This window comes from Alosa alosa, chromosome 20 (genome assembly GCF_017589495.1).
Source record: "Alosa alosa isolate M-15738 ecotype Scorff River chromosome 20, AALO_Geno_1.1, whole genome shotgun sequence".
Classification (NCBI taxonomy): domain Eukaryota; kingdom Metazoa; phylum Chordata; class Actinopteri; order Clupeiformes; family Clupeidae; genus Alosa; species Alosa alosa.
The window spans coordinates 17,245,136-17,268,904 of NC_063208.1; the positions used below are offsets into that span (position 1 = coordinate 17,245,136).

General features: G+C 39.8%; 2 protein-coding genes across 8 annotated transcripts in view; one reads left to right on the plus strand and one right to left on the minus strand.

Moving 5' to 3' along the window:
- LOC125285533 (CD276 antigen-like) overlaps nucleotides 1-22,460 on the plus strand; it is a 37,119-nt gene extending 14,659 nt beyond the window's left edge. Inside the window, exons 2-4 of the mRNA XM_048230045.1 lie at nucleotides 11,036-11,386; nucleotides 13,200-13,481; nucleotides 21,051-22,460. Coding sequence (XP_048086002.1) covers nucleotides 11,036-11,386; nucleotides 13,200-13,481; nucleotides 21,051-21,178 — 761 coding nt within the window. The 3' untranslated portion in view covers nucleotides 21,179-22,460. The remainder of the gene's footprint in view (nucleotides 1-11,035; nucleotides 11,387-13,199; nucleotides 13,482-21,050) is intronic.
- Nucleotides 1,043-9,577, minus strand: LOC125285531. 7 transcript variants are annotated; one of them, XR_007192039.1, is made up of 12 exons: nucleotides 9,497-9,576; nucleotides 8,440-8,523; nucleotides 6,019-6,690; nucleotides 5,804-5,918; nucleotides 5,513-5,710; nucleotides 5,233-5,320; nucleotides 4,485-4,654; nucleotides 4,119-4,322; nucleotides 3,725-3,827; nucleotides 2,497-2,559; nucleotides 1,943-2,022; nucleotides 1,043-1,709 (listed from the first exon to the last, which is right to left on the minus strand). XR_007192039.1 is itself a non-coding variant. In XM_048230044.1 (11 exons), the coding sequence occupies exons 6-11, from the start codon at nucleotides 4,575-4,577 to the stop codon at nucleotides 1,641-1,643; spliced, it is 612 nt and encodes a 203-aa protein (XP_048086001.1). In that variant the 5' UTR covers nucleotides 4,578-4,654; nucleotides 5,233-5,320; nucleotides 5,513-5,710; nucleotides 5,804-5,918; nucleotides 6,019-8,523; nucleotides 9,497-9,574; the 3' UTR covers nucleotides 1,043-1,640. The 7 variants fall into 7 exon arrangements, 1 of the variants encoding a protein (XP_048086001.1); XR_007192038.1 differs by having other exon boundaries at nucleotides 8,091-8,523; XR_007192036.1 differs by having other exon boundaries at nucleotides 6,024-8,523; nucleotides 9,497-9,577.
- Nucleotides 22,461-23,769: the final 1,309 nt, after the last annotated feature.

Genomic DNA, 23,769 nt, shown 5'->3' on the forward strand with positions numbered 1-23,769 from the left:
TGTTATACTGTGGTGATGTACTGTAGCTTACCAGATGTACTAACATCTTATCACCCATTTTAGGTGCATTTTTCACTTGGTGCGTCATGGGAATTTAGAATAGCAAGTTGCATTTTTTCCTATTGGAGAACAGATGGGTAAAGAGTGACCGATGACTCATTCTGCTGTATGAATGAAAACTGCATGTTTTGCATTCACTGCCTCAAGACAGCAGGTGTAATCCAGAATACAGTATAGATGTGTGAATGGGAGAAACTTCCAGAAACAATAAAATTGTTTTATGTGCACCAGTTTTGCTCATTTGTATCATGTCAAAACTAGTTTTTCTTGTTATGTCTTACCACTTACCTTCATAAATGGCTACACTTGTTTTTAATGTGTTTGTTAGCTGTATAAATATAAAATAGTATACATTTGATTTAAAATATAAATAGTATAAATGTCTGAGTAATGTTTTATTACTGGCCTATATCATCTCTATGGAACTAGTAACTCGAGCTAGGTAAAACCAATTGTTTTCGGTTTTTTTTCGTACCGACAGTACTGGGTGACCTCGATTAATGGAGATCTATGTGACATACGAGTGGGAGTGAGGTTGGTTAAGGATCTCCCCATGGCTGTGATTTGACCGTATCTAGGCATAAGGCTGGAAGCCAAATACACTCAATAATGGGGCCAGTACCGGTTCTTCAGAGCGATGCCATAGAAGAACCTTTTTCAGTGCTTCAAAGAACCATCGAGGCAACAGTTCTTTAAAGAACCATTTAATGAATGGTTCTTCAAAGAACTTGTTTTAGTTCTATGAAGCACCTTTTCAAAAGGTTCTTCCAAGCTCCTATTCCCAAAAGGATCTTCAAAGAACCCTCAAACAAGGATCTTCAAAGAACCAGTTGATCTAGTTCTTCAAAGAACCACTATAGGTTCATTATACACACCTCTTGATTTTATGATGGTTGCTTGGTTATGATTTTTTTTTACAACTAAATGATGCATCTATGCTTTCAGAGGAAAAATACAGACAATACTTCACACTTTTGGTCATTTTTATGTTTATTAAAAATCTTTATGTTTACAAGTTCATTAGTGATCATCAACTATACCATTGCGCTCACACATACACATATAAAGCGTTATAATCAACTGATTAAAACAGCAATCAAAATAGCAATAGCAAAAGCAAGGTGTGATCACACACACACAATAGCAATGTCTGTGTTGTTATTCAATTAATCGATCAATTAGACACACACACGTGCGATCACTCTCTCACAAACACAATAGCAATGTCTTGTTGTTATTAAATTAACTGATCATTTAGACAGAAACACACATACACACGCATCAAAATAGCAATGCCTGTGTTGTTATTAAATTAACTGATCATTTAGACACACAGGTGCAATCTCTCTCTCTCTCACACACACACACACACACACACACACACACACACACACACTCTGTGAAGGGAACAGCACTTTTCATCTGAAAGACAAAGGCCTCAAGAAAGGCCAGTGTCTTTCGGAGAGGTTTGGGATAATGAACTTGATAGACATGGAAAAGAGAAAAAGACACAGCTAAGGCCAAACTGACATCAATGCTACCATCATCTAAAATCATGTTACAACCATCCATCTTCACAGCTACTTCCGTGCTGGACAGGGGGGGTTGGAGCCGGTCATCACGATGGTGGGTGTGGGAGAAATGGGTTCCTATAAAATCACACTGCATGTTACAAAATATTACAAACTGTTCAACCAAATACAAGCATGCAAACCAACAAACAATGAACCAGCTTTCTTGTAATATCAAATTCTATCGTGTGATCTACCAGTTCTAGCATTTGTGGCCACTGTATTCTAGACAACGTGGAAACAAAAGTATTCCATGAAAATGCCACATTAAAGCGATACAGTAACAAAACTATTTTCTAAGGAGGCCTTACCTGGTCGTTGACAAAAAGGAATGCAGGATTTTCTTTGAAAAATGATGGCAGCAAGACAATGGCTGCATTGACCATTTGAGCTATAACAAAACAAAAATAAAAAAAACAGACAACCTTTCAATTCCAGAACCCCACATTGTTTAGTCACTAAATGGTATTCTGCTAAATAGCACTCATTTTTACTTTACACATGACATGGGTGACCGTTAACATACCAAGTTTTTTTTGCTAATTACTGTATACATTTAGGAATATGTTTCATCTGCATACTTGTACATAACATCAGAAAACTTGCAATACAAAAGATGTCAAGAATAATCAGATGACGAAGTTTTGTGGGGATATCTATTAGTTGAGGTTTATAATCTATTCCCCTGTAATGTAGCTCTCCATAGGTATACTGTATTATAGACATAAACATCCTGATAAAACACTAAAGCTACCCCGAATGCAATGCTTGAGTGGTACAGATGGGCCAAATTTGGGCATCTAGTTCAAAGACTAGTAGTAGGTGACAGGGGGGAAAGCATGGGTTAATGAAAAGACATACACACCTTTTCTTTCTTGTTCATCCTCACATGACTGCAGTGTCTGCAGGCAGGTGTCTTTTAAAGTACCTGTAGAAAATCAGTAATACCAAAATGTAATTACTATATTCATATTGTTCTACATATCATTAACGTAAATCTCAAAAAATAAACTGTATTTTGCATTAGAAATCAGCAATGCTAAATTGTTTAAAAACAAGCATAATTTATTTCAGGCCCCATTTACACGTACATGGTTATTTTGAAAAACAGACATTTTTCTTCGTTTGCGCCCTTCGTTTACACGCAAAAGGAGAATTCACATCTGAAAGCGATTCTTTCTAAAATCTCCAGCCAGAGTGGAGATTTTGGAAAACTTCGGTTGCACGTTTGCATGTAAACTTGTAATGTAATCTTGAATTTCCCCTTGGGGATCAATGAAGTATCCATCTATCTATCTATCTATCAATCTATCTAAACGGACAAAAACGGAGGTTTAGGCAGCCAACGTCACAGTAGGCCTATGCGCCAGAACTTGCACCTGCGCCAAAAGTGCAACCTATGTTTAGCCTACATTTTCATTTGGCTATGGTGATCATAGATGCATTCAGAGTAGCAGTCGCATTTTATGTTGGTGCAAACTATTTTCATCTGTTTGCAAGTGCAAATACAGTTTAAAAGAGAAAGAGGAAGTGATTTGTTGCTGTTGTTGCTATTTTCGGGATTCTGATTGGCCAACGTGGGCTTGAGCTTCTCGTTACACTGCCAACTACAGGCTTGAGATGGCATATATACACAGGTTAGTGTAAACGAAAACTTTTCTGAAAACTGACAGGTGTGCACGATGATATTTTTGAAAATGGAGAGGGTGAAATGTCCGTTTATGAAAATAGCCGGCCACGTGTAAGCGTAGCCTCAGTCAATTGCACTGAGCCCTCACAGATACGAGCTCTTTTCCTGTATTGCAGCACCCCCTATAGAGGCCAAATGATGCCAATTTCCTAGTACGTCATCACAATCATGTACCAAGTTTCTATACCAAGTTTGGACATCGTACATCAAAGCCTTGCTGAGATGATATACCTCAATGTTCAATATCTGGTATACCGTTCAAACGTTAAATGTTTTAGTTTAATTCTGAGTCTGCAAAGGCAGAAATTCAGACTGGGCCAATGTCTCCTCATGATCCATAAGAAATTTAAAGTAACATTATCATGCATCACTGACTGCACCTGTAAAAAAAAAAACTCTGTACCTTTAGGTGCCTTTTCTAACAACTTTGGCGCAAGTTCTCCCATTTTTGTTAGGATGGTTTTATCAGCGTCGATCTGGTAGATTCTTTTCATCTCTCCAAGGAGCTGTGGTAAACACAGAGGAAAATTGATGGCTGCATAAACAAAGTTGGTTGTTCTTGCACTAGACAAACAGCAGATTTATTGTAGGGAGAAGTGGTAGTATAATCTAGTGTAAGGGTTAGCAAGCCATAGCCAGAAAAGTTGTGAAGATGCCATCACTTGCTACCCTTGAGCAAGGCACTTAACACCAAGGCGGGGTCCTAAAGCAATTTACAAATCTAAATCACTTTGGATAAAATGGATAAATGCATAAATAAATAAAATGTATTTATATTCTCCAACACATATACTTACAATATTTGGTCTCATGAGACAGGGAAATTCTTTAAGGACTTCAGCAGTGGTGTGGTTTTCAATGTAGTGCTGCCGATAGGACTTGGTTCTGTCGAGCCGCTGTAGAATTATATCAAAACTTGGCCTCGCCTTATGGTGCTCCTGCTGCAAAACCTCAATGTGCTGAAGGATGGATCTCAAGTCTTCTGCAGAATCCAAGGAAACCTACAGTGCAGAACACCCCACCCCCGCAAAAAAAGCCAAATGGTCACCTGTCGTCATCATAAAGGCTGATTTTACATGCCAGCGGAGCAGAGGGATGCAGTGTGCTGGGTTCCATACACGTGTTTAACCTGCCTCAACAAATGCTGGTGCTCCATTTCTTACCTCCTGTTCGCAGCTCCTCTTCTGCAGGCAAACCTCCTCAGTCTCAACCCCCCGCTTTCGTCCTGAATGGCATGCCGAGTACTTCTCTTTCATTTTGAAAACTTCTTCCAAGTTCACTAGTGGTCTTCTTTCTTTCTTAAATTTGTTTTAAGTGATTCGAGCAAGGCATCCTAGGGAAAAAAACAGAGTGGTAGATTTACTAATTATTTAAGTGGCTTAAGTATAAGTATATATACTCTTTTGATCCCGTGAGGGAAATTTGGTCTCGCCATTTATCCCAAGCCGCGAATTAGTGAAACCCACTAAGCACACAGTGAGGTGAAGCACACACTAATCCCGACACAGTGAGCTGCCTACTACAACAGCGGTGCTCGGGGAGCAGTGAGGGGTTAGGTGCCTTGCTCAAGGGCACTTCAGCCGCTTCCTACTGGTGGGGTTCAAACCGGCAACCCTCAGATTATAAGTCTGAAGCTCTACCCAGTAGGCCACGGCTGCTCCAAGACAAGATATTGGAGTTGTCACCACAAAGCCCTCATACTATCAAACATTTGTGGACAGTACTGAAAAGGGTGTGTGTAGGCTCTTTTTATTCTGATATTTAACAAATACAAAAAATATGTTAATATTAACTGACCTAAAACAGAAAACTTTTACTCTGATTTAATGATTAAAGGTAAAGGTCAGGGAAAAAACTTCTGGTTTCCACTGTATTTTGACCTTATAACCCTAAAATAATTTTGTTACTTACATATCCAGAGCCATATTTCTCCCTGAGAAAAGGGAAGCGAATCAAGGTTGATCTCAATGTAAGAACATATTGAGTGTGAGAGGGATACCTAAGGACATTAACAAAACAAACAAACGAAACTATTGCAAGTATTCAGTGTTTCCCATACATTGAGTTAAACTATTTATTGGCTACTGGCTTCTTCAGAAGATCATGTAGGGAAATTAAGCTACACAGGAACTGAACCTAGATAAATAATTTTGTAATTATAAAAAAAGAATGAAGGATGAGTGACACTTACATGGTTTTTTGACTGAGGTGGTCAAACAAAGCCTGAATGAGGGCATTTTTCAGTTTGTTCTTCCCCTGAGACTTGAACTGTGGATCCTGTGAACTTAAAGCACTATTGAGAAAAGGTGGGAGGATGACATCAGAGGAAACTGGTGAAACTGGCATCACTGGCGTCTCCGCTCTCACTTCAGCATCATGGCTGTCTCCCCTATCAATTAGAAAACAGAAATGTTTGCACATTTATAATAATCTTCATATAACACATTTCAGTAAACATATTGAACTTTGCTTAATTACTTACAACTTCAATTTATCTAGAGCAGCCATGAACTGAACCTGGTCCTTCATCTTCGGAAACATTCTCTCACTCATACGTTCTGTCATTTTTGTGAGTGTAAGGTCATCAACTTCATTTTCTGGAGGTGTGTGAGGTGAGGAAAAACTGAATTTAATCAACATGACATATGGACATTTTTATTCAATAAAAAAAAAAAAAACATCAATTTGTATTATTACCTCACCACTAGGCAATTGCTTTGTACGGCCGATGGAAAAGAGTAATAAACTGTCTGCCAGATAGTTCATAGCAGTCCAGCCTGTGGTAGTCCAACTCTTCACCAGGCTTAAACACAATCTGATTTGCTGTTGGGCTCACTTGATAAGCATGAAGATGGGTGTCAAAGGCCAAGGTTGTGAGGAATTCAGCAACAATAAACCAACTTGCTCTTGCGTTCACAATCTGTGTCACCTTTACAAACAGAGGAATTTCATCCTGGTACAAATCCAAGATGAAACAGTCACCAACAGAGTATTTCACAGTGTCTATATCGACCTCTGAGCAGGTCCAGAATGTCTCCTCTTCAGACACATGAGCAAGTCTGAGCTTTTCCTGAACAGCAATATCAAGTTCCTGATACTTCAAAGGCGAGACTGCTGAGCTTTTCTCTCTCTCAAATTTGATGCCCAGCCAGTCCCAACACTGCCTGAACTGGTTTCTTGTAGCGAGAGAGAGACAGATATTCTTGAAATTACAGTTTCTTTCAGAAACTTTTTTGAAGTAGAGGTGCTTTGCCTCGTATCGCATGCACCACTGTGCTCTTGGTGGACCAAACTCCTGAATCAGACGAGGGTAATGAAGCAAGAAATGTACTTTTGGAGTGATTTTATCAGGATACAACCTCCTGAAATCTGCCAAAAAGGAGGAAATTAAAAACTCCAAATAACTGATCCAACTAGCACTTATAGTAGGTGCCAATATTATTTCTCCAATTTCCCTAAGGCACAGGAAAAGTTGCCATTCCTTGTTGTCTTTCGGAATTTTGTCTCCAATAATAAAGGGAAGTGTCCTGAATAATGTCCACTTTTCAACTGCTTTCCCTGCAAGTCTACCATCTAAAACAAGTCTTTCAGAAATTGGAGCAGGCTTACTAGAAGAATCATTCCGTCCAAAAGTGAAGCCTGCCAGAGCAACAGAAACATTTTGCAGACCAACAATTTTTTCTCTGTGAAGACTTCTTACAAGTAATTTTATGACATGAGGAACAACTCCTTCAAGGAAGTCGTGCATAACATCTGGTGGAAATGCATTAGTTACACTGAAGTTTGCTATCTCACTAAAAGCACACGGACCGGTCACTCCATATAATGAGCTTGTATTGGGGTCCTCAGCTACACACTGTAGGTGGTAACTGTGTATATCTGGTGTCCGCACAACACATTCATCTTCATTTGTTTTTTCTGATAGGTCCTTATAGTGACATAAACAATACCTGCAAACACGCCCACTGCTAAAGGAACCACGAAAACCTGCAAGGGAGTGTGCAGAAAGGTTGTCTGCTGATACTGTAACTATTGTGCCTTTAAAGCGAAGGGGTCTTCCCTCATATATCACTTCAATGCCATCAGTTTGTAACTTCTGTACATCAGAAATAAGGGGCTCCAAAATTCTGGATGCCCCATACTGTTTGAACAAGCTATGGTAAACAAGGATTGAAAGATGGATATGCTTTAAATTACTCCTGTATTTTGGGTGAATGTTCCCCAGAGTGAAGTAAAAAGCAGAAACTTTATGCACTGTTTTTCTAGATCCTAATGGGTTAACAATCTCAAATTCATCATTATAAAAGTGAAGTCTCAAAAAAAAATCCCCACTATCCCAATTAGAACCCTTAAATATAGTCCCATCACAGAAATCTTCCAAACATCCATCATCAACTACTGTCCGATTGATTATGTGCTCTAGAGTGGACTGCTCTCCTAGTATTAATTTTAGTGTATCTAACAAGGGAGTATACTGATAAGTATCCTTTTTACCATCTTCTTGAATATTAAGAGTGCACTCAACAGATTCAATCAAATTTAGATTTTCAATGCAGTATTTTTCTAGTTTGTAGGGAGTATTCACTGCGCTAAAACATTGTTCAAATAAACGATCCTCACTGAACATAGACAGGGGCAAAGTACTAACATCAATTCCACGTTCTTCTAAGAACTTTTCAAATATTTCTGTGAAACAACTTTGGAAAAAGATTAGCAGTGTTTCAAACCCATAAATAACATCTGTTTGTACACATTTTTGAAGAACATACTTTTCCTGAAGATACAAAGCAAATGTTGCCAACCGTCTTTGAAGTGATTCAGTTAGTGCATTTAAAAGTTCTGATATAGATACTTGAGAAGTCTGTTCAATTCCACCACTGGGAGGAGTCTCTGTTGCTTCCACAAATCCTTGACAGTTTCTGTGCTTTTGGCGGATGTGGTTTTGTAATGATTTCACTCTTGAAAATGTAAGTGGGCAGCCATCAAGTCCACATGTAACTGAAAACGCCTCTAGGTTTTCATGAAAAAGCTGCAGGTGCTTTAAAAGTTTGTTGTGTGTTGGTTTTTTGATTGGACAAAATGTACACTGAAAAATCATGTCCGTTCAGCTGGACCTACCAATGAAAGTGTCCTTGGCATGCCCTAGTCCAGCTTCTTCAAGCCATTCACAAACTTGTGACACTGACCATAGATGTGCCATACCTGAAAATATAAACATTAATTAGACATGTATGCATTTTCTATTAAATTGCTTGCATTTTTAAGCATCTTGCACCAAATATGCTGACTTGACTGAGATACAAATGGGTATTTTTCAAACATATCTCCCCCCCTCCCAGAATGCTTGCCTTGTGCTGTGCAAGCCGCTACCTGCCTCAACGAAAACGCCATCATGCATGATAGCTATGCCTATGTTGAGGTCTCAAGTACGAATATTCTGTGAAATTATCAATTAAACTTCAGATGTGTGACATTTTCGTCTAGAAAAATCCTAACCAACAAACTAAACAGGACTTGACTAGTTTAACAGACACGGCCAGTGACAGTGAAAGCAGCAAGCCCGCCATCGAGTGACACTTGAATATTATTATCTACCCATCGTCATACATCAGACAAAGACTTCGTGTGCGTCTCAAGGTGGAACATACAGGAACATTTATAGAAATTCAAACCGTATTTTTTCTGTCTGAAACTGCATTTTGCTGTTTGCATTTTGAAAACATCCAAAGGGGAAGCCCAAACCCGTTAACGTTACATATACGTGATCGTACCATTTTAAGTTTGGCTAGCTGCTACGCTAGTTAACGTTCAGTAACATATAACACTCCACCCACACGAAATTAAAGACAGAGACAATATTCAGATATTGACATTCAATCAAAAAACGTCAAACTGACCGTTGAACATGTAAGCAGCAATAACTTAGAAAAACGTTGATAAAGTTTCAAGACGCAGCTATATAGAAGCTGCTAGTTAACGTTACTCATAAAATGGCGCCCGACCTGATTGCTTTAACGTTAACGTTAGTTAATGTTAAAGTTAGCAAAGGATTTTTAACTTTTCTTTTGTAAAATTGGGATAAAGACTTTGTTTCGTCAACCCCACAAATCGCTAATGTATTTGCTTGATAATGAGACTAAGCTGGTGTACAACAAGCCCTCTTAGAAACACTTACCAAAAGGTTTATATAATCTTCTGGCAGCTTCAACGAGATGTGACCTCCAGCAGAAGTTCAGGTGAAGAGAAAAGACTGAGGATTAACAACGTTCGTGAGATGGTGGTTGCGCGCTAGAATGTTCGCAAAGATTCTGGAATCTTTGGAACTGAGGCTCGTGTTGACAGACTGAAAATTATCGTTTTTGGAGTAAAGTGATCGCACACAAGACACAAAGTATAGCTATTTTTCAAACAATTTCACGCACACTGGCTTTCCCAAACCATTCAGCCTAGCTAGCCCTTTCCCTTCTCATTCCACCCTCCCAAACAAATGATGACCAAGGCTGTAGGGTTATTCAATGCACACACAACCCGCTGCGATCAAACATGTCATTCAAACAAGCGACAAGTCACAAAACAACCTTGTTGTGCCCGAGAGGTTGAGGCGAGCCTAGCCCAAGTGTAGCCTCCCAATGCCAGTGGGGTCAGTGGATTGTAGGGTTACAATAAATTAACAATGAACATGAAATGATCGTACATTATGAGATGTTTTGTTTTCATTATTGATCGGTATTGAGGTCAAAATTATCATACAAATACGATAATATCTGGCAACACTGGCGAGGCTGCTGCATGCCTGGCTCTAACCATGGAAATAATATGTATTTTATGCCATATTTGTGAAAGGAAAATGATGCACAAACTGTTTTAGAAATATTAACAACTATATCTGGTGACCTGATCACAATGTCCCAATGCCTAATTTGTGCATAGGCTAGTGTTCAGTGTGTGCATCATGACACCACAAGTAGGCTATAGGGCATTGCTCGGCTATGGAATCTCTCCGAATGGAATGGCGTAGGCCTATTTGATGGACTCGATGTAGACAGGCAACAGTCAATGTGACAACCTGGCTGTCACTTGCAGCTAGGACACGGTGTTAGGCTACTTCATTTGATCCAAACATAGATGGATCCAAATAACTCGAAATTTGTTGTTTGAGCAGTCAAGATAGATTTGTGTAAACATTTGTGCTGTGCAGCCTTCATTGACCACCAAATGGCAAATGTCCTAGCCCGTAGGTCTCTGAAGAACCATTTCCAATGTGAAGAACCTTTTGCCTGATGTAATGGTTCAACACAGAATTTTGACTCTCCGTGGAACCATCCCGAAATTTAAAGAACCATTTAAGCACCTTTATTTTTTAGAGTGTATAGTAGAAGACTGTCAACTGACAACTGTAGTATCACACAGACATTGCTGTGTACACCAATAACATGCTATAGACACAATGTCATGGATGTTATGTTTAAGTGTTTATATGAAATGAATCAACAGCATTACAAATTACACAGGGGAGGTTTTGAGAAACATGCCTTTATGCGATGGTCATATAGTAATATGTGACTGCACTGAGTCAAATTGGATGACCTGTTTCCTTGACCTGTTTGTCCACTGTCCAATTGATGAGACCCTTGGCTGTCACTGTCTCTCTCTCTCTCTCTCTCTCTCTCTTTCTTTCTTTCTTTCTCTTTCTCTCGCTCTTGCTCTCTCTCAGCTGCCTTTGAAGTGAGAGTCCCCCAGAAACAGGTGGTGGCAGTCCATGGGTTTCCAGCTGCCATATTGGGGTGCACCTTCACGCCTCCTCCCAGCCTACAAGACGTGGTCGTGACTTGGCAGCGAGTAGAGGACTTGAGGGTTGTTCACAGCTTCTATTACGGAACTGACCAGCTGGGCCGACAAAGTGCCGACTACAAGAGCAGGACAAGCTTGTACCACGAGCAGCTTTCAAGTGGGAATGCCACTCTAAGGCTGGCACGGGCCGGCCCCCGAGATACCGGGAACTACCAATGTAGTGTCAGTACTTCACAGGGATCAGACAAGGCAGATGTGCAACTGAGTTATGCAGGTGAGGATGGGTTAAAAAAAGGGGAATTCCTTTAAAGGGAAACTTGGCAGGATTAGCAATATTTCCCCCTCTGCTGGAGGAGTTGTGCATTATGATATTTCAAACTGTGGAAAAAGGTAATGATAAAGCACATGGATTTGTTTACAAGCTAGCGAAACGGTTAGCATAAGTTCGGCAGAACCATGTGGATGTTACAAGGTAAGAAACACGATTTAAAACGAGTTTCTTGTTTCTCACTTCTCTTACCGGGATGGTATAGTCCCAAAGTGGAAAGTTTGGTTTTCCGCCTGGGGACGCTAGGTGGAGTGGGGTAAGTCACCATTTTCACCGGAACAGGTCATTTAACCATCCAAATTATTTTTAAACGGGTTTATTAAGTTGTAGTTGCCAAGTTCCCCTTTAAAGGTACCGTTCACAATGCTGGTGAAAGGTTGTTGATATTTCAGCTCAACAGCCAATCAAATTACACCCCCTTCTCTGCTCCTGAAGCAACCTGTGTACAGCTTTCTCAGTTATTTGTTTTATAAGATTACATTAGAGGTTGCATTACAATGCCTTGTTGAAGTTGCTTCAAAAAATTGTGTTTGTTTCTTTCGTTGTTTTAGAAATAGGTAATAGATCACCTGTCACATATCTCAAATCCAGAGAGGCATGGATTAAAATGTTTATATCCACGTAGAACATGAAGGGCCCTAATTTTTTTTCTTAAAGTCAACTAGCAATAAGCAAAGCAAGACTCTGGTTGTAATCATGGGTGGGTCAGTGCAATGCTCTCACACACCACACGATAGCTTTAGTTCATGCGCCATGGACTGTGGTCATTTATTATTGCCTGTCAATGACATCAGTGCCCAAAGTAGCAAAATATCTCACCGGCTGCCTTAGAGAAAGTTTTTGTTTTATTTTAGAGAAAACAGGCCTATTGCTTGGGGATTTAGGAACACACCAAATGTGGAGAAAATGCTTTAACTCCAGTTATACTCCAGTTTTAACTCCAAATAGTGGTATCCTTACATCAGAAGACTTGGAAAAGATTTGGGAAAGATCCTTGACAGATTGGAGTCTTTTAACTAACTAGCCTTTATATGAACTTTTTCTATTTTCGGAGAAATACAACATTGTGTGATTGGTGTCATAACCTCGTAACTCACTTTACGGCTGCTATGACATAATGAGCATGGGACTTGTCGTCGCACAGGAAAGCAAAGTAACTGTATTCATACACATACACATACCCACACACAAACTTCTCGACAGTTGAAAATACCACATGCATATTGTTTATATCCCTATTTATGATGTTAGAGAATAGAAATTGGCTCGCTTTGCATATTTTAGAGTTATGTGCGGAACACCTCTTTGTGGATTTGAAGTTTATTTCAGTCTTATACAGTCTCAATTAAAGTCAGGCTCAATGACTCAGGCTCAATTAAAGTAAAAATTATGGATGGTCGTGTTCCATTCAAGTAAATAAATAATACTTACTTTAATGAAGCTGTCATTGCACTGTCATTCATAATATTTACTCTGTTGTAAACATAAGTGGTGATGTAGGTGGGGGGAAATCCCGTTGGCAAGAGTGCGACACACTTAGATATAACCCCGTCAGATGTCGGGAAAGGAATCAGTGGGAAGTAGGAAGCAGTGGAAATGCCAAAATGCCAAAAGATGACTTTCTAAAGAGAGTCATCACTGTGTGCTAGTCCTTTTGTATGAAATTACTTAAACAGTGATCTTGGACTTCCCTTCTGGCAGAGATCAGAGAGTGTTTAAATTCCTTCTGTCTCTGTCTGACCCACATTTGTTTTTTCAGCTTTCTTCTCGGAGCCCAGGCTGTCTATACTGGCCCACAGCTCCAGTTTCACTCTCCAATATGAAAGCGAGGGTTATCCACAACCTGAGGTCCAGTGGAGGGATGGGTTGGGTCATAACCTCACACACAATACCCAAGTGCTTCAGTCAGACGAGGACCCTGGTCTGCTGAAGCTCCATACCCAAGTGGTGGTCGACATGGCCAAGGGTTTGAACTGGACTCTCACTGTGGTCAACCATCCCCTGGGACAGGTCATCCAGAGACCTGTTAGCTTCATTTATGGTAACCTTCCCTCCCTTTTGGGGATCATTATTATTTGTTTGAATTATCAGATTTAAAGGAAACAGCCGTATGCAGTAGTGCCCTGTGTAGAGTGATACTCTCTTGAAAGGCCAAAAAGAAACTTTGGTAACACGTTATTTGAGGGAGCATATGTTAGCCATTGACACATAATGGTACAGCAGCACTAGCATCCCCCCCTGAAAATCGGCCGGCCTGAGTTTGCTGTTACGAGTCTGTGTCGCTTTGGATAAAAGTGTCTGCTAAAGGTCTTCTAGAGGCTAAGGGCTGCATTTATCTACAAGCTTTACAATGACATCGTTCCCATGGCGACTGTCCAAATATTTCCCAACCAAAATCCGCCCTGTGTCAGAGCAAGAGGTGAGGAATGCTCTAAAGGAAATAAACAGCAGGAAAGCAGCAGGACCTACAGTAATGTAATCCCTGGGGGTCTTTTATGTGGGCATTATCAAAGTCAAAGTCAAAGTCAGCTTTATTGTCAATTCCTTCACATGTTCCAGACATACAAAGAGATCGAAATTACGTTTCTCACTATCCCACGGTGAAGACAAGACATATTTGACCAATTTTAAGTCCACAGACAACATAACATTCAAGTAAACAAAAAAAGTAAGTAAATAAGTGAATAAGAGGGCATTATGTGTCCCTGGCGTCATGTGGTGAACAGCTGGCCAGTGTTTACCTGAATCTTCTGCATGTCTCTGGCCCATTCAGTTGTCCCTTCGTGTTTTAAAAGGTCCATTATCATCCCGGTACCAAAGAAGACCAATAATAAGAAACTTATTAAAAGCTAACTACATCTGCTCTTCCTTGCCTGGCTCCTTTGACCCCCTCCAATTCGCCTATAGCCCCAACAGAAGCACAGATGATGCAATAACCCATATCCTATATTCCATTCTCACCCATCTGGACATTGGCAAGGGAAATTATGCTCGACTGCTATGTTAGACCTGGAATTTCATGATATTAAGGGCAAGGCCACTTGGCCTTCGGTTGGGCATATTTGGCGGGGGACACAAAGGCCACACGTCAGGGCACCAAGCCAAAGTTAACAGTAGCCTATATGAATTTAGCCTATTCACAGCAGTAGACCTGTATCACTGAATGAAACATTACAAAAACATGAAACATTACATATTAGCCTACATAGAACTGTAAATCATCTGATTTTAATATTTACAGATATTTAGGGTATATTTAACATTTATTTTGTATTTGGCCTGTTATGAAATTATGTATTAAACAATTTAAGCACATTGTAAACTTAAAGCCCAAAGTTGGAGACTTTCATGTAGAGATTTGCTGCAAACTGGATTACTCTGGAACAGGGGCATGCTTTACACTTTTGTGTTCGGTAAGGTCAGCTGTTTATTCTGATATATGGTTTGTCATGTGTTGAGTAAAGAGTTAATGAGATATTCCACCGAGATGAATGGGTGGAGAGATGGGCGCAGAACTGTATGCACAATAATATGATTAAATTAAAGTTACTTTTCCTGTGAACCGTTTATCACAGCAACTAGCGGCTAACATAATTTAAAGCTCCTTCATGTGATGTGATATAGCGTTAGGCAAGGCTTTGCAAGCTATCTCGTCATAACATTTATGCCTACGCTATGCCAGGGTAGTGTTTGAAGAATTCCTCCTGAAAGGAGGGTAGGGCGGACACAGTTTTCTAAGTATAGTATAAGTATATATACTCTTTTGATCCCGTGAGGGAAATTTGGTCTCTGCATTTATCCCAATCCGTGAATTAGTGAAACACACAGAACACACAGTGAGGTGAAGCACACACTAACCCGGAGCAGTGAGCTGCGTGCTACAGCGGCGGGATCAGTAAGGGGTTAGGTGTCTTGCTCAAGGGCACTTCAGCCATGGATGTGGGCATGGGAGAACCGTGCTCAACCCCTTCCCCCGCCCACATTTTTTGGCAACCCTTCGGTTACAAGCCCGAAGCCCTAACCCACAGGCCACGGCTGCCCCGTAAATTGTTCATGTGCTCAGCAGAGCAACGCCTTCTCAATAATGCCATGGAGGCGATATTCTGTGAACATCTCCAGAACCGTAGCCCTATATGACCGCTAAGCAGCGGCCATCATGACTTACTAATTTGCCCAGACGTGTTATATGATCGTAATAGTGAGATTCAGGAAGATTATGTAACTTGTTGGTTGCTCACACACCACACTTCCTATCATACCAATCTCAAGATTCTTGAGAACTTTAATCATCCAATCTGAACACATGGCACCAGCTATGTGGTTGCCCTGCAACATTGCTCAATCTGGGCATGTATTGACGATGTCAGAGACTTGTCTTCACTTTGTACCGCTTGACAAGTTCCGTTGTATTGACTTTTTGGTTGCATCTCTGATACAGTCTTTAGGCTATGAGATGTAACAGGCAGGTCAGCATAGTTGATCTGTTGACTGTTTGCAGGTTATGGCAGGTTATGGCATGTTTCCATCCACAGCGGAAGTGCCCTTAAGCAAGGCACCTACAGTGCCTATAAAAAGGTTATTTTTAAGTTGACTAAAAAGAGGAATAAAAAAATCATCTTTTGGAAATGGATCTTAATGCCTTAATTAAAATGAGGAAAAATCCAACCTTTAAAGGCACCAATTTTCTTTGTGAATTAATAATGTATCGTAAATAAATAAATGTTCTTCATTAAAATACAGGGTGCATGTTCATTTAAAGCCCAGTTATTTCATGGATCCAGGGTACTATACATCCTGATAAAGTTCCCTTGGCCTTTGATATTAAAATAACCCCACATCATCACATACCCTTTACGATATCTCACGATTGGCATGGGGTACTTTCCATAAGATCAACTTGCATCTCTCAATGCAAATCAAACCAGCTATTCGGCTAACTGAAATGATACCATCCCAATCTCTAGGTATGTTGAAGGGTATGTTATGTGGAGTTATTTTAATTCCAAAGGCCAAGGGAACTTCAGGATGTATATTCCTCTTTTTAGTCAACTTTACCATGGGGCTGAAGACTTTTTATAGGCACTGTATATATAAGTATACTTGGCCAAAAAAACTGATTTACATTTACATGTTTCATTGGCAGAGAAAAGTCAGTATCAGTGTACTGATGAAGGAATACAGTGCAACCGGAAAGTTTTCAGACCCTTTCAAGTTTTCAAAATGTTGTTATGTTTCAGACTCCTCTTTAAACACATTCAAAAAAAGAACATTTTCATCAATCTACACACAAGTAACAGTTTGGACTGTTTTGTAAATGTATAAAAAAAAATAAGAGACTGAAATGACTGAAATTCATTTACACCAATCGACATATTACATCTCACCTCCACAATTTCCTCATCAAAATCTACAACTAGTCTACTAGACCCTATTCCTACTCACATTCTTAAGACAGCTCTCCCCTTCCTAGATAATGCTTTGCTCCATATTATAAATAATTCAATGCTATCAGGGCATGTAACACAGTCGTTTAAGACATCTGTTATTAAGCTATGCCTCAAAACACCTAGCCTTGACCCTAACAACCTGGCCAACTATAGGCCTATATCTAATCTCCCTACTAGAAAAAATAGTTTCCAAACAAATTGGTGCCTTCTTGCATATGAACAAAATCCAGGAATTATATCAGTCTGGCTTCAGAGCTCACCACAGTACTAAATCAGCCTTAGTTAAAGTTTTTAATGACCTTCTCTTTGCTGCTGATAATGGATATGTATCAATACTGGTCCTCCTAGACCTCAGAACTGCCTTTGACACCATAGACCATGACCTACTACTTCATAGGCTTGAACATTTGATAGGCATCAAAGACTTTGCACTCACTTGGTTTAGATTATACCTTTCTAACCGTTGACAATTTGTACAGGTCCATAGTAAACCATCTACCCAGACTATGGTAAAATATGGAGTGCCTCAAGGCTAGGTACTGGGGCCCCTGTTATTTTGTCTTTATATGCTTCCTCTAGACTCTGAAATTAGGAAACATGGCATTAATTTCCATTCATGCAGATGATGCACAACTATACCTCTCCATAAAACCTGATGAATTAACCCCGTTAGTCAAAGTTGAAACATGATAATTTCCTGCTTTTGAACTCAGATAAAACAGAAGTCATGGTTTTAGGTCCTAAAAAGATGAGGGATATCCTATCCTCATCACAGGCTACATATAGTGATCTTCCAATGACCTCATCCACAAGTGTTAAAGGAATTATCCGGAGTAAAATGCACTTTAGATCAGTTTACGGATGATTGGGAGTACATACGTTGAGTTGACATTAAAAATCATGTCATTCGGATGTGTTTTGAGAAAGTTTGATTTTACCGTTTTTAGTCAAAACTCGTTAGCCTGGAAGTGACCTGGGCAAGTCATTTCACCGCTACAAAACGCTATTTTTATACCTCTTCTACAGTTCCAAACAACATTACACTTACGTGGTAGTGAGTAGAGGGTCCCTAAAGCCAAACCGAAGTATCCCGAGGTCTTTATGTGGTCGGACAGAGAGTCCAGAATGAATTTCATCAAGCCAGTACCTTTCCGGAACTGTTGCTGCTGCAGCTGGCGTCTTTAGGGGAAAGTCCGTAGGAGTCGATTGCCGAGTGTGGAGTAACACGCTCTCGAAATTCACAATTTCGTCGCTGTTTAAAAACATAGTCCAGTCCATACAACTTCATTTCAATTTCGAAAGAAATACTGGACTTTTTTATTTATTTTAAAAACGGCGACGAAATTGTGGTCCTATGGAGGACATAACAGGTATTTCTTTTGTGCTCTTTATTATAAAAAATGCCACAAACAGAGCACTTGACAAGAAAACATTGGGCTTATAGGCTTCAACACAACCACTAAAGCCCTATGAAACAATATCAAATAACATAGCCTCGCTACATCTTGGGCATATAGGTGAACACAAAATGTATGAGGGCTTATTTTATAGCCTTATACTCTTTCATTAAACAGGCGCTCCTCCGAAATTTGGTGCAAAGCTAGTGCAAATCGTATCAATAGGCAGGCAGTTGAGTTAACGGCAGAAGACAAAATCAGGGGACAGTGTAGGCTAGACTGCCGTGTGGAGCTCGTGCCTATTGCGCAAGCGCGCAGCTGAGAAAGCAGCGTCGCTGTCAAATCTGCCCCTGGGAAAAGTAACGTTTCGCCAATATGAAAAAGGAACTACGTTACGTTACCAAATTTTCAGTAGTAACGCGTTACACTACTTTTTACTCAAAAAAGTAGTTACGTTACTGTAAATCGTTACTGTAACGCGTTACTTTGTAACGTGTTACACACAACACTGGTCACACCGTACAACCCCTCCTCTCCCCTCTCTCCCCTTGCCTCTCTCTCTTACACTCTCTCTCTCTCTCTCACTCTGCCTATTCTCACTATGGTATAACACTATATAGTACCAATGATATACTTATTGATATTAACCATTTTGATAGTAATACTATCCCTCTATATCCCTCTCTCTCTTCCCCGTTACCTCAATTGCGGAATTGCGGTAGCGCTTTATATGACTTTGGGGTTGGGGCTGGGTAGAACAAAGTGATCAAGTTTATCTGTACATGCTTGGACTGAATTATATATTTCTGTTTGGGGTAGGGGTTATTTTGTTAATTGTATGGGATTTGTTGCATGTATGAAATTAAATCAGTTAAGCGAGAGAGAAGAAGCATAACGTGACCGTGAAGCCTCACTAAACGGCAACTAAACTTAAACTCAAATGACTGGTGTCCGACTTATTTCTTTCTGATTTTAGTAGCGTTCATCTCATATATAAAATTTAGGGTTGAATTGTTACAGAGTATTTTTAGTATTGTCAAAATAATACAAAATACAGTATTTTATTTTGATACATGGCATGGCTGCTGTATTTTGTTGTTTATTTTGATACATTTAACATTTGGGTTTTTGATATTTCATTTTAAATACATGTTGATGTATTCTTGCCCATCGTTGGCTATGCCTACCTGCAAAATGTATAGAAATGTGCTTGTGGAAACAGAGGATGAAGTGCATGAATGCCATCTAGTGTTAAAGCAGCACTAAAGAAGATTTGCTCTTGGGTCCCCCTAGTTGAGAAGCGCAATAATATAGCTTTGGTGCATTTCTCAGATCAGAATTAAAATTCTCAAAACTGCTTGTTCAAACTCCATGATCGTCTTATCACTTGTGCACATCATTAAAGCAGTTTCTCCCCATCTTAACAACAATAACCCGGGGACCAAACAAAATTAGTGGGTCTACTGTACATGCCCACCAAGTTTCATGTGTTTCGGTGTCCCGGGAATCGTTGGCCAAAATTTCAGGAAGTTGTTGACCACTCTAGCGGCAGTCATAATTATTCATACCCCTGGCAAATATTGACTTAATGTTGATCTTCTCTTGACCAATATGTTTGTTCTGACTGAAAACATGCCAAAAGGTTGTAAGACAATGTGGTAATTTCAGGGGGCTTCAAAACTGTGTAATCAATAGGTGATGAATGGGAATGTGGAATTTTATACATTCAGTTTTTTTTTAGCATTTATACCATTATTATTTAACCTGACTCTCGCCAGATGAATTTCGTTCCGCCTAGCTCCACTCATCCTACTGTGATGTGAGTGGAGCTAAGCGGAGCTAAGCGGAACGAAATTCAGCAGCCGTGGCCTACTGGTTAGCACTTGGGACTTGTAACCGGAGGGTTGCCGGTTCGAACCCCGATCAGTAGGCACGGCTGAAGTGCCCTTGAGCAAGGCACCTAACCCCTCACTGCTCCCCGAGCGCCGCTGTTGTTGCAGGCAGCTCAATGCGCCGGGATTAGTGTGTACTTCACCTCACTGTGTGCTGAGTGTGTTTCACTAATTCACGGATTGGGATAAATGCAGAGACTAAATTTCCCTCACGGGATTAAAAGAGTATATATACTTATACTTACTTATACTTATACTATTCTACAACTATTCTGTAAGTAATATATTCAGATAGTGTTTTAGGAGGCTATAAACTTTTTTAAAACTTTTTATAAACTATCAATGAGGTTAGATTAGATGTGATGTATGAAGAATAAACGACCAGAGAATAATAAATTAGAGATTAGAGAATAATTAGATGAATGACCTAATAAATTATTAATGATGCTCATTGTAGGCCAATTGGCACTAATACACACATATTAGATACATAATATTCCCTAAAACAAAATGTAAATAGGAACTTCCTATTTAAGTTGGCATAGTTGATATTAATACATCAAAAATTACTCCCATCAGTAGATTCTTTGTTTTGTGTTAGACTGCCTCCTTGTGGGCATGCAACACAGTTCAACAGACAACACACAGTGGATACTGTTACTCAATTATTAGCTGTTGTTAAATTAAATTATTTGTCTGAGCCATTCCGTAGGCCTCTCTCACTTTCTTGTGTGTTTGGTTTTGAGTCACACATGTATATTAGTAACAATATGTAGAATTGTGTATATGCACAAGAATAGAAAGTGATTAATGTTATGACCTCTGCAAGTTTGCAGTCGGTTTGAGCCTTACAATTTTTCTTTTTTTTCCCCAGATGATCAGAGAAACCTAGTGGACTGCAGCAGAGAGAGGCTTGCTCTGCTATGTCCAATTGCATTTTGTGTAATTGGCTTATGTTTACTGTTTTGGGTACGACAGCCACTGTGCTCCATTTCAAAATAGCAGGTAAAGTAAATCAGCAAAGTGCATGACCGTACGTTATGGACATAACTTACAATCTATTTCGACTTCACTCAGTCACCACGGTCTTCACCTATGGATGACTCATACCATTAGGGTCACGAGGAACGGAGGGTTCCACTTTTCTTCTTCAGAAAGCCCTGTAGAGAGTACAGCTGAACCCAGAGGTTCTGGCGCTGCAACACCTGCTACCGTGTCATTGGAGCCGCTACTTGCCGCTGCATATACAACCTGAATTCCGAAAAAGTTGGGACGCTTTGTAAAATTAAAAAAAGAATGCTATTATTGACACATCATGTCAACCCTATATTTAACTGAAAATAGTTCAAAGACAACATATCAACTTTTGAAGGAGAAAAATGTTATTGTTTTTTGGAAAAAAATATGTTCATTTTGAATTGAATGCCAGTAACACATTTTAAAAAAGTTGGGAAAGGGGCGTTTTTACCACTGTTGCTTCACCTCTTCTTTTTAAAACATTCTGCAAATGTTTAAGAACTGAGTTTTGCAAATGAAATGTGGTCCCATTCCTGCCTGGTATAGGATTTCAGCTGCTCTAGAGTCTGGGGACTTCTTAATCATATTTTTTATTCCATGACCCCCCCTTGGACTCTTCCTCTATGGGGAAATGCTTTTGAAATATGTTTAGAATTGTTTTTGGCATTTCTTTCCTGAAATATTCAAGGTCTTCCCTGAAAAAGACATTGTCTGGATGACAGTATTTGTTACATCATTCAGAATTGATTGTGCCTTGCCAGATGTGCAAAATGCCCATGCCATAGGCACTAATGCGCCTCCACACTGCCATGGATGCTGGGTTTTGAACTGAGCACTATTACAAGATGGATATTTTGGATAGTTGAATAGTCCCTCTCCTCTTTAGCCCAGAGGAGTTCAAGATTTCCAAAAAGAATTTCACATTTTGATTGGACTTGACAGGACCTTTTTCTACTTCACCTCAGCCCATTTTAAATGAGCTCAGAATAAGATGGTAGAATTTATGCATCATGTGTAAATAAAATGTCTTCTTTGCATGGTAGAATTAACACTAGCATTTGAAATAGTCCAATTTCTCGCCTTAAGCAGTTGATATGTTCTCTTTGGACTATTCTCAATTAAATATAAGGTTGACATGATTTGTAAATCATAGCATTCTTTTTTTTTACGTTTTACAAGGCATCCCAACTTTTTCCGAATTCGGCTTGTATCTTAATAGTGCTGGATGCTCTCCCTGCATCCAAGAGTGACTGGAGGAAACGCAGAATCAAATGAATACAGCACGTGGCTAGGATCTGCCCTGACCGGCAGGGGCCACGGATGGTCTTGGGTCAGCTGGAAACCAGGACCTTCTTGGCCACCTGGGAACTTTTGACAGGATCCTGTAATGCCCCGTAGCAATCCTTTGAAGTACATATAGAATTAAAGATAATGGAGGGAAGGCATAAAGCAGGCCTGTCGGCCAATCTTCCGACAGAGCATCCATGCCTAGGGGTGCCTCCTGGTCCTTCAGTGAAAACCATCTCTTGTTTCTGCTGTCGCAAACAGATCCGTTTTAGCTCTGCCAAACCAGGACTACAGTAAAGCTATAACCCCCCCCCAACAAACCATTGTTTTTAATGGAGCAAAGCCCATTGGTGGTGTCAGATGCGCAGCGTGTTGACACCAAAGTTTAGAAAATCTTGGCCTTAAGGCAAAGAGAAAGAGGCGTGTTCACCTGGATGCTTATGTTGATGGGTGAGTCAAGCCTCCTGACGTCAGTCACATGACTTTTTTGATATATCGTCTCTAGGATAGGTAGAAGGATGGCATCATTCATAGGTGAAGACCGTGGTGACGTTCTGAGTGAGTTCAAAATAGATCTGAAGTTGTTGTGAGGTGTGTGGGACCATTGAGCTGTTTGTGTAGGATTTTGCGCATGGTATTAAGTTAGCAAATAGATTTACCTCATTATTAAATGACATTTACTTAAATTGTAGACTTTGTCTGTCATTTAGGCCCAATGTATTAAAAGTGTTATTCAGAGCACAATATGTAGAGCATTGTTCACCTCTTTTGCACTGTCATTGAATCTCTTGAAATGAAATATGTATTATGTTGCACTGCAAAAAACCCTGTTGCATTCATATTGAATCAATTGTGACCTTCAAAAGATGTGTTCTATGTGTCCTTCTATGATTGACCTCATAAAATGAAGAGAATCTTGCTGGACAACAGTGGTACTCAATATTAGGCTAGAACCAGTCTTCCACTGGATATACAGTAGTCATGGACACCAGACAAGGGCACCTGCAGGAATAAATGCACCTTGTTCTTGCCCATCTGCAATAACTCTTCTAGATTTGCTGCCTCCATCCTTTCTGTTTTTGTTGTTTGCAACAAAAAAAATGTGTTATATCCACGATGGTCTTGAAGTCTTGAGTAACTGAATTAACTAAACATTGTTAGTTGGTCACCAGCAGCAAATAGCCTACAAGTTCTGTAATCACTGCATGTGTGTGTGCTCTCAATCTCTCTTCTGCGCATACAAAAATGTGTGCGTTCCATTCCACATAGTGCAGAGTTCTGCTGCATTT

Excerpts from the sequence above, each read along its gene's own strand:
- LOC125285531 (XM_048230044.1), bottom strand. The coding sequence starts at position 4,577 with ATGAAAGAGAAGTACTCGGCATGCCATTCAGGACGAAAGCGGGGGGTT. Across the intron at positions 4,323-4,484 it reads AGAGGAGCTGCGAACAGGAG|GTTTCCTTGGATTCTGCAGA; the intron begins GTAAGAAATGGA and ends TCTGCACTGTAG. Across the intron at positions 1,710-1,942 it reads TCCTTTTTGTCAACGACCAG|GAACCCATTTCTCCCACACC; the intron begins GTAAGGCCTCCT and ends GTGATTTTATAG.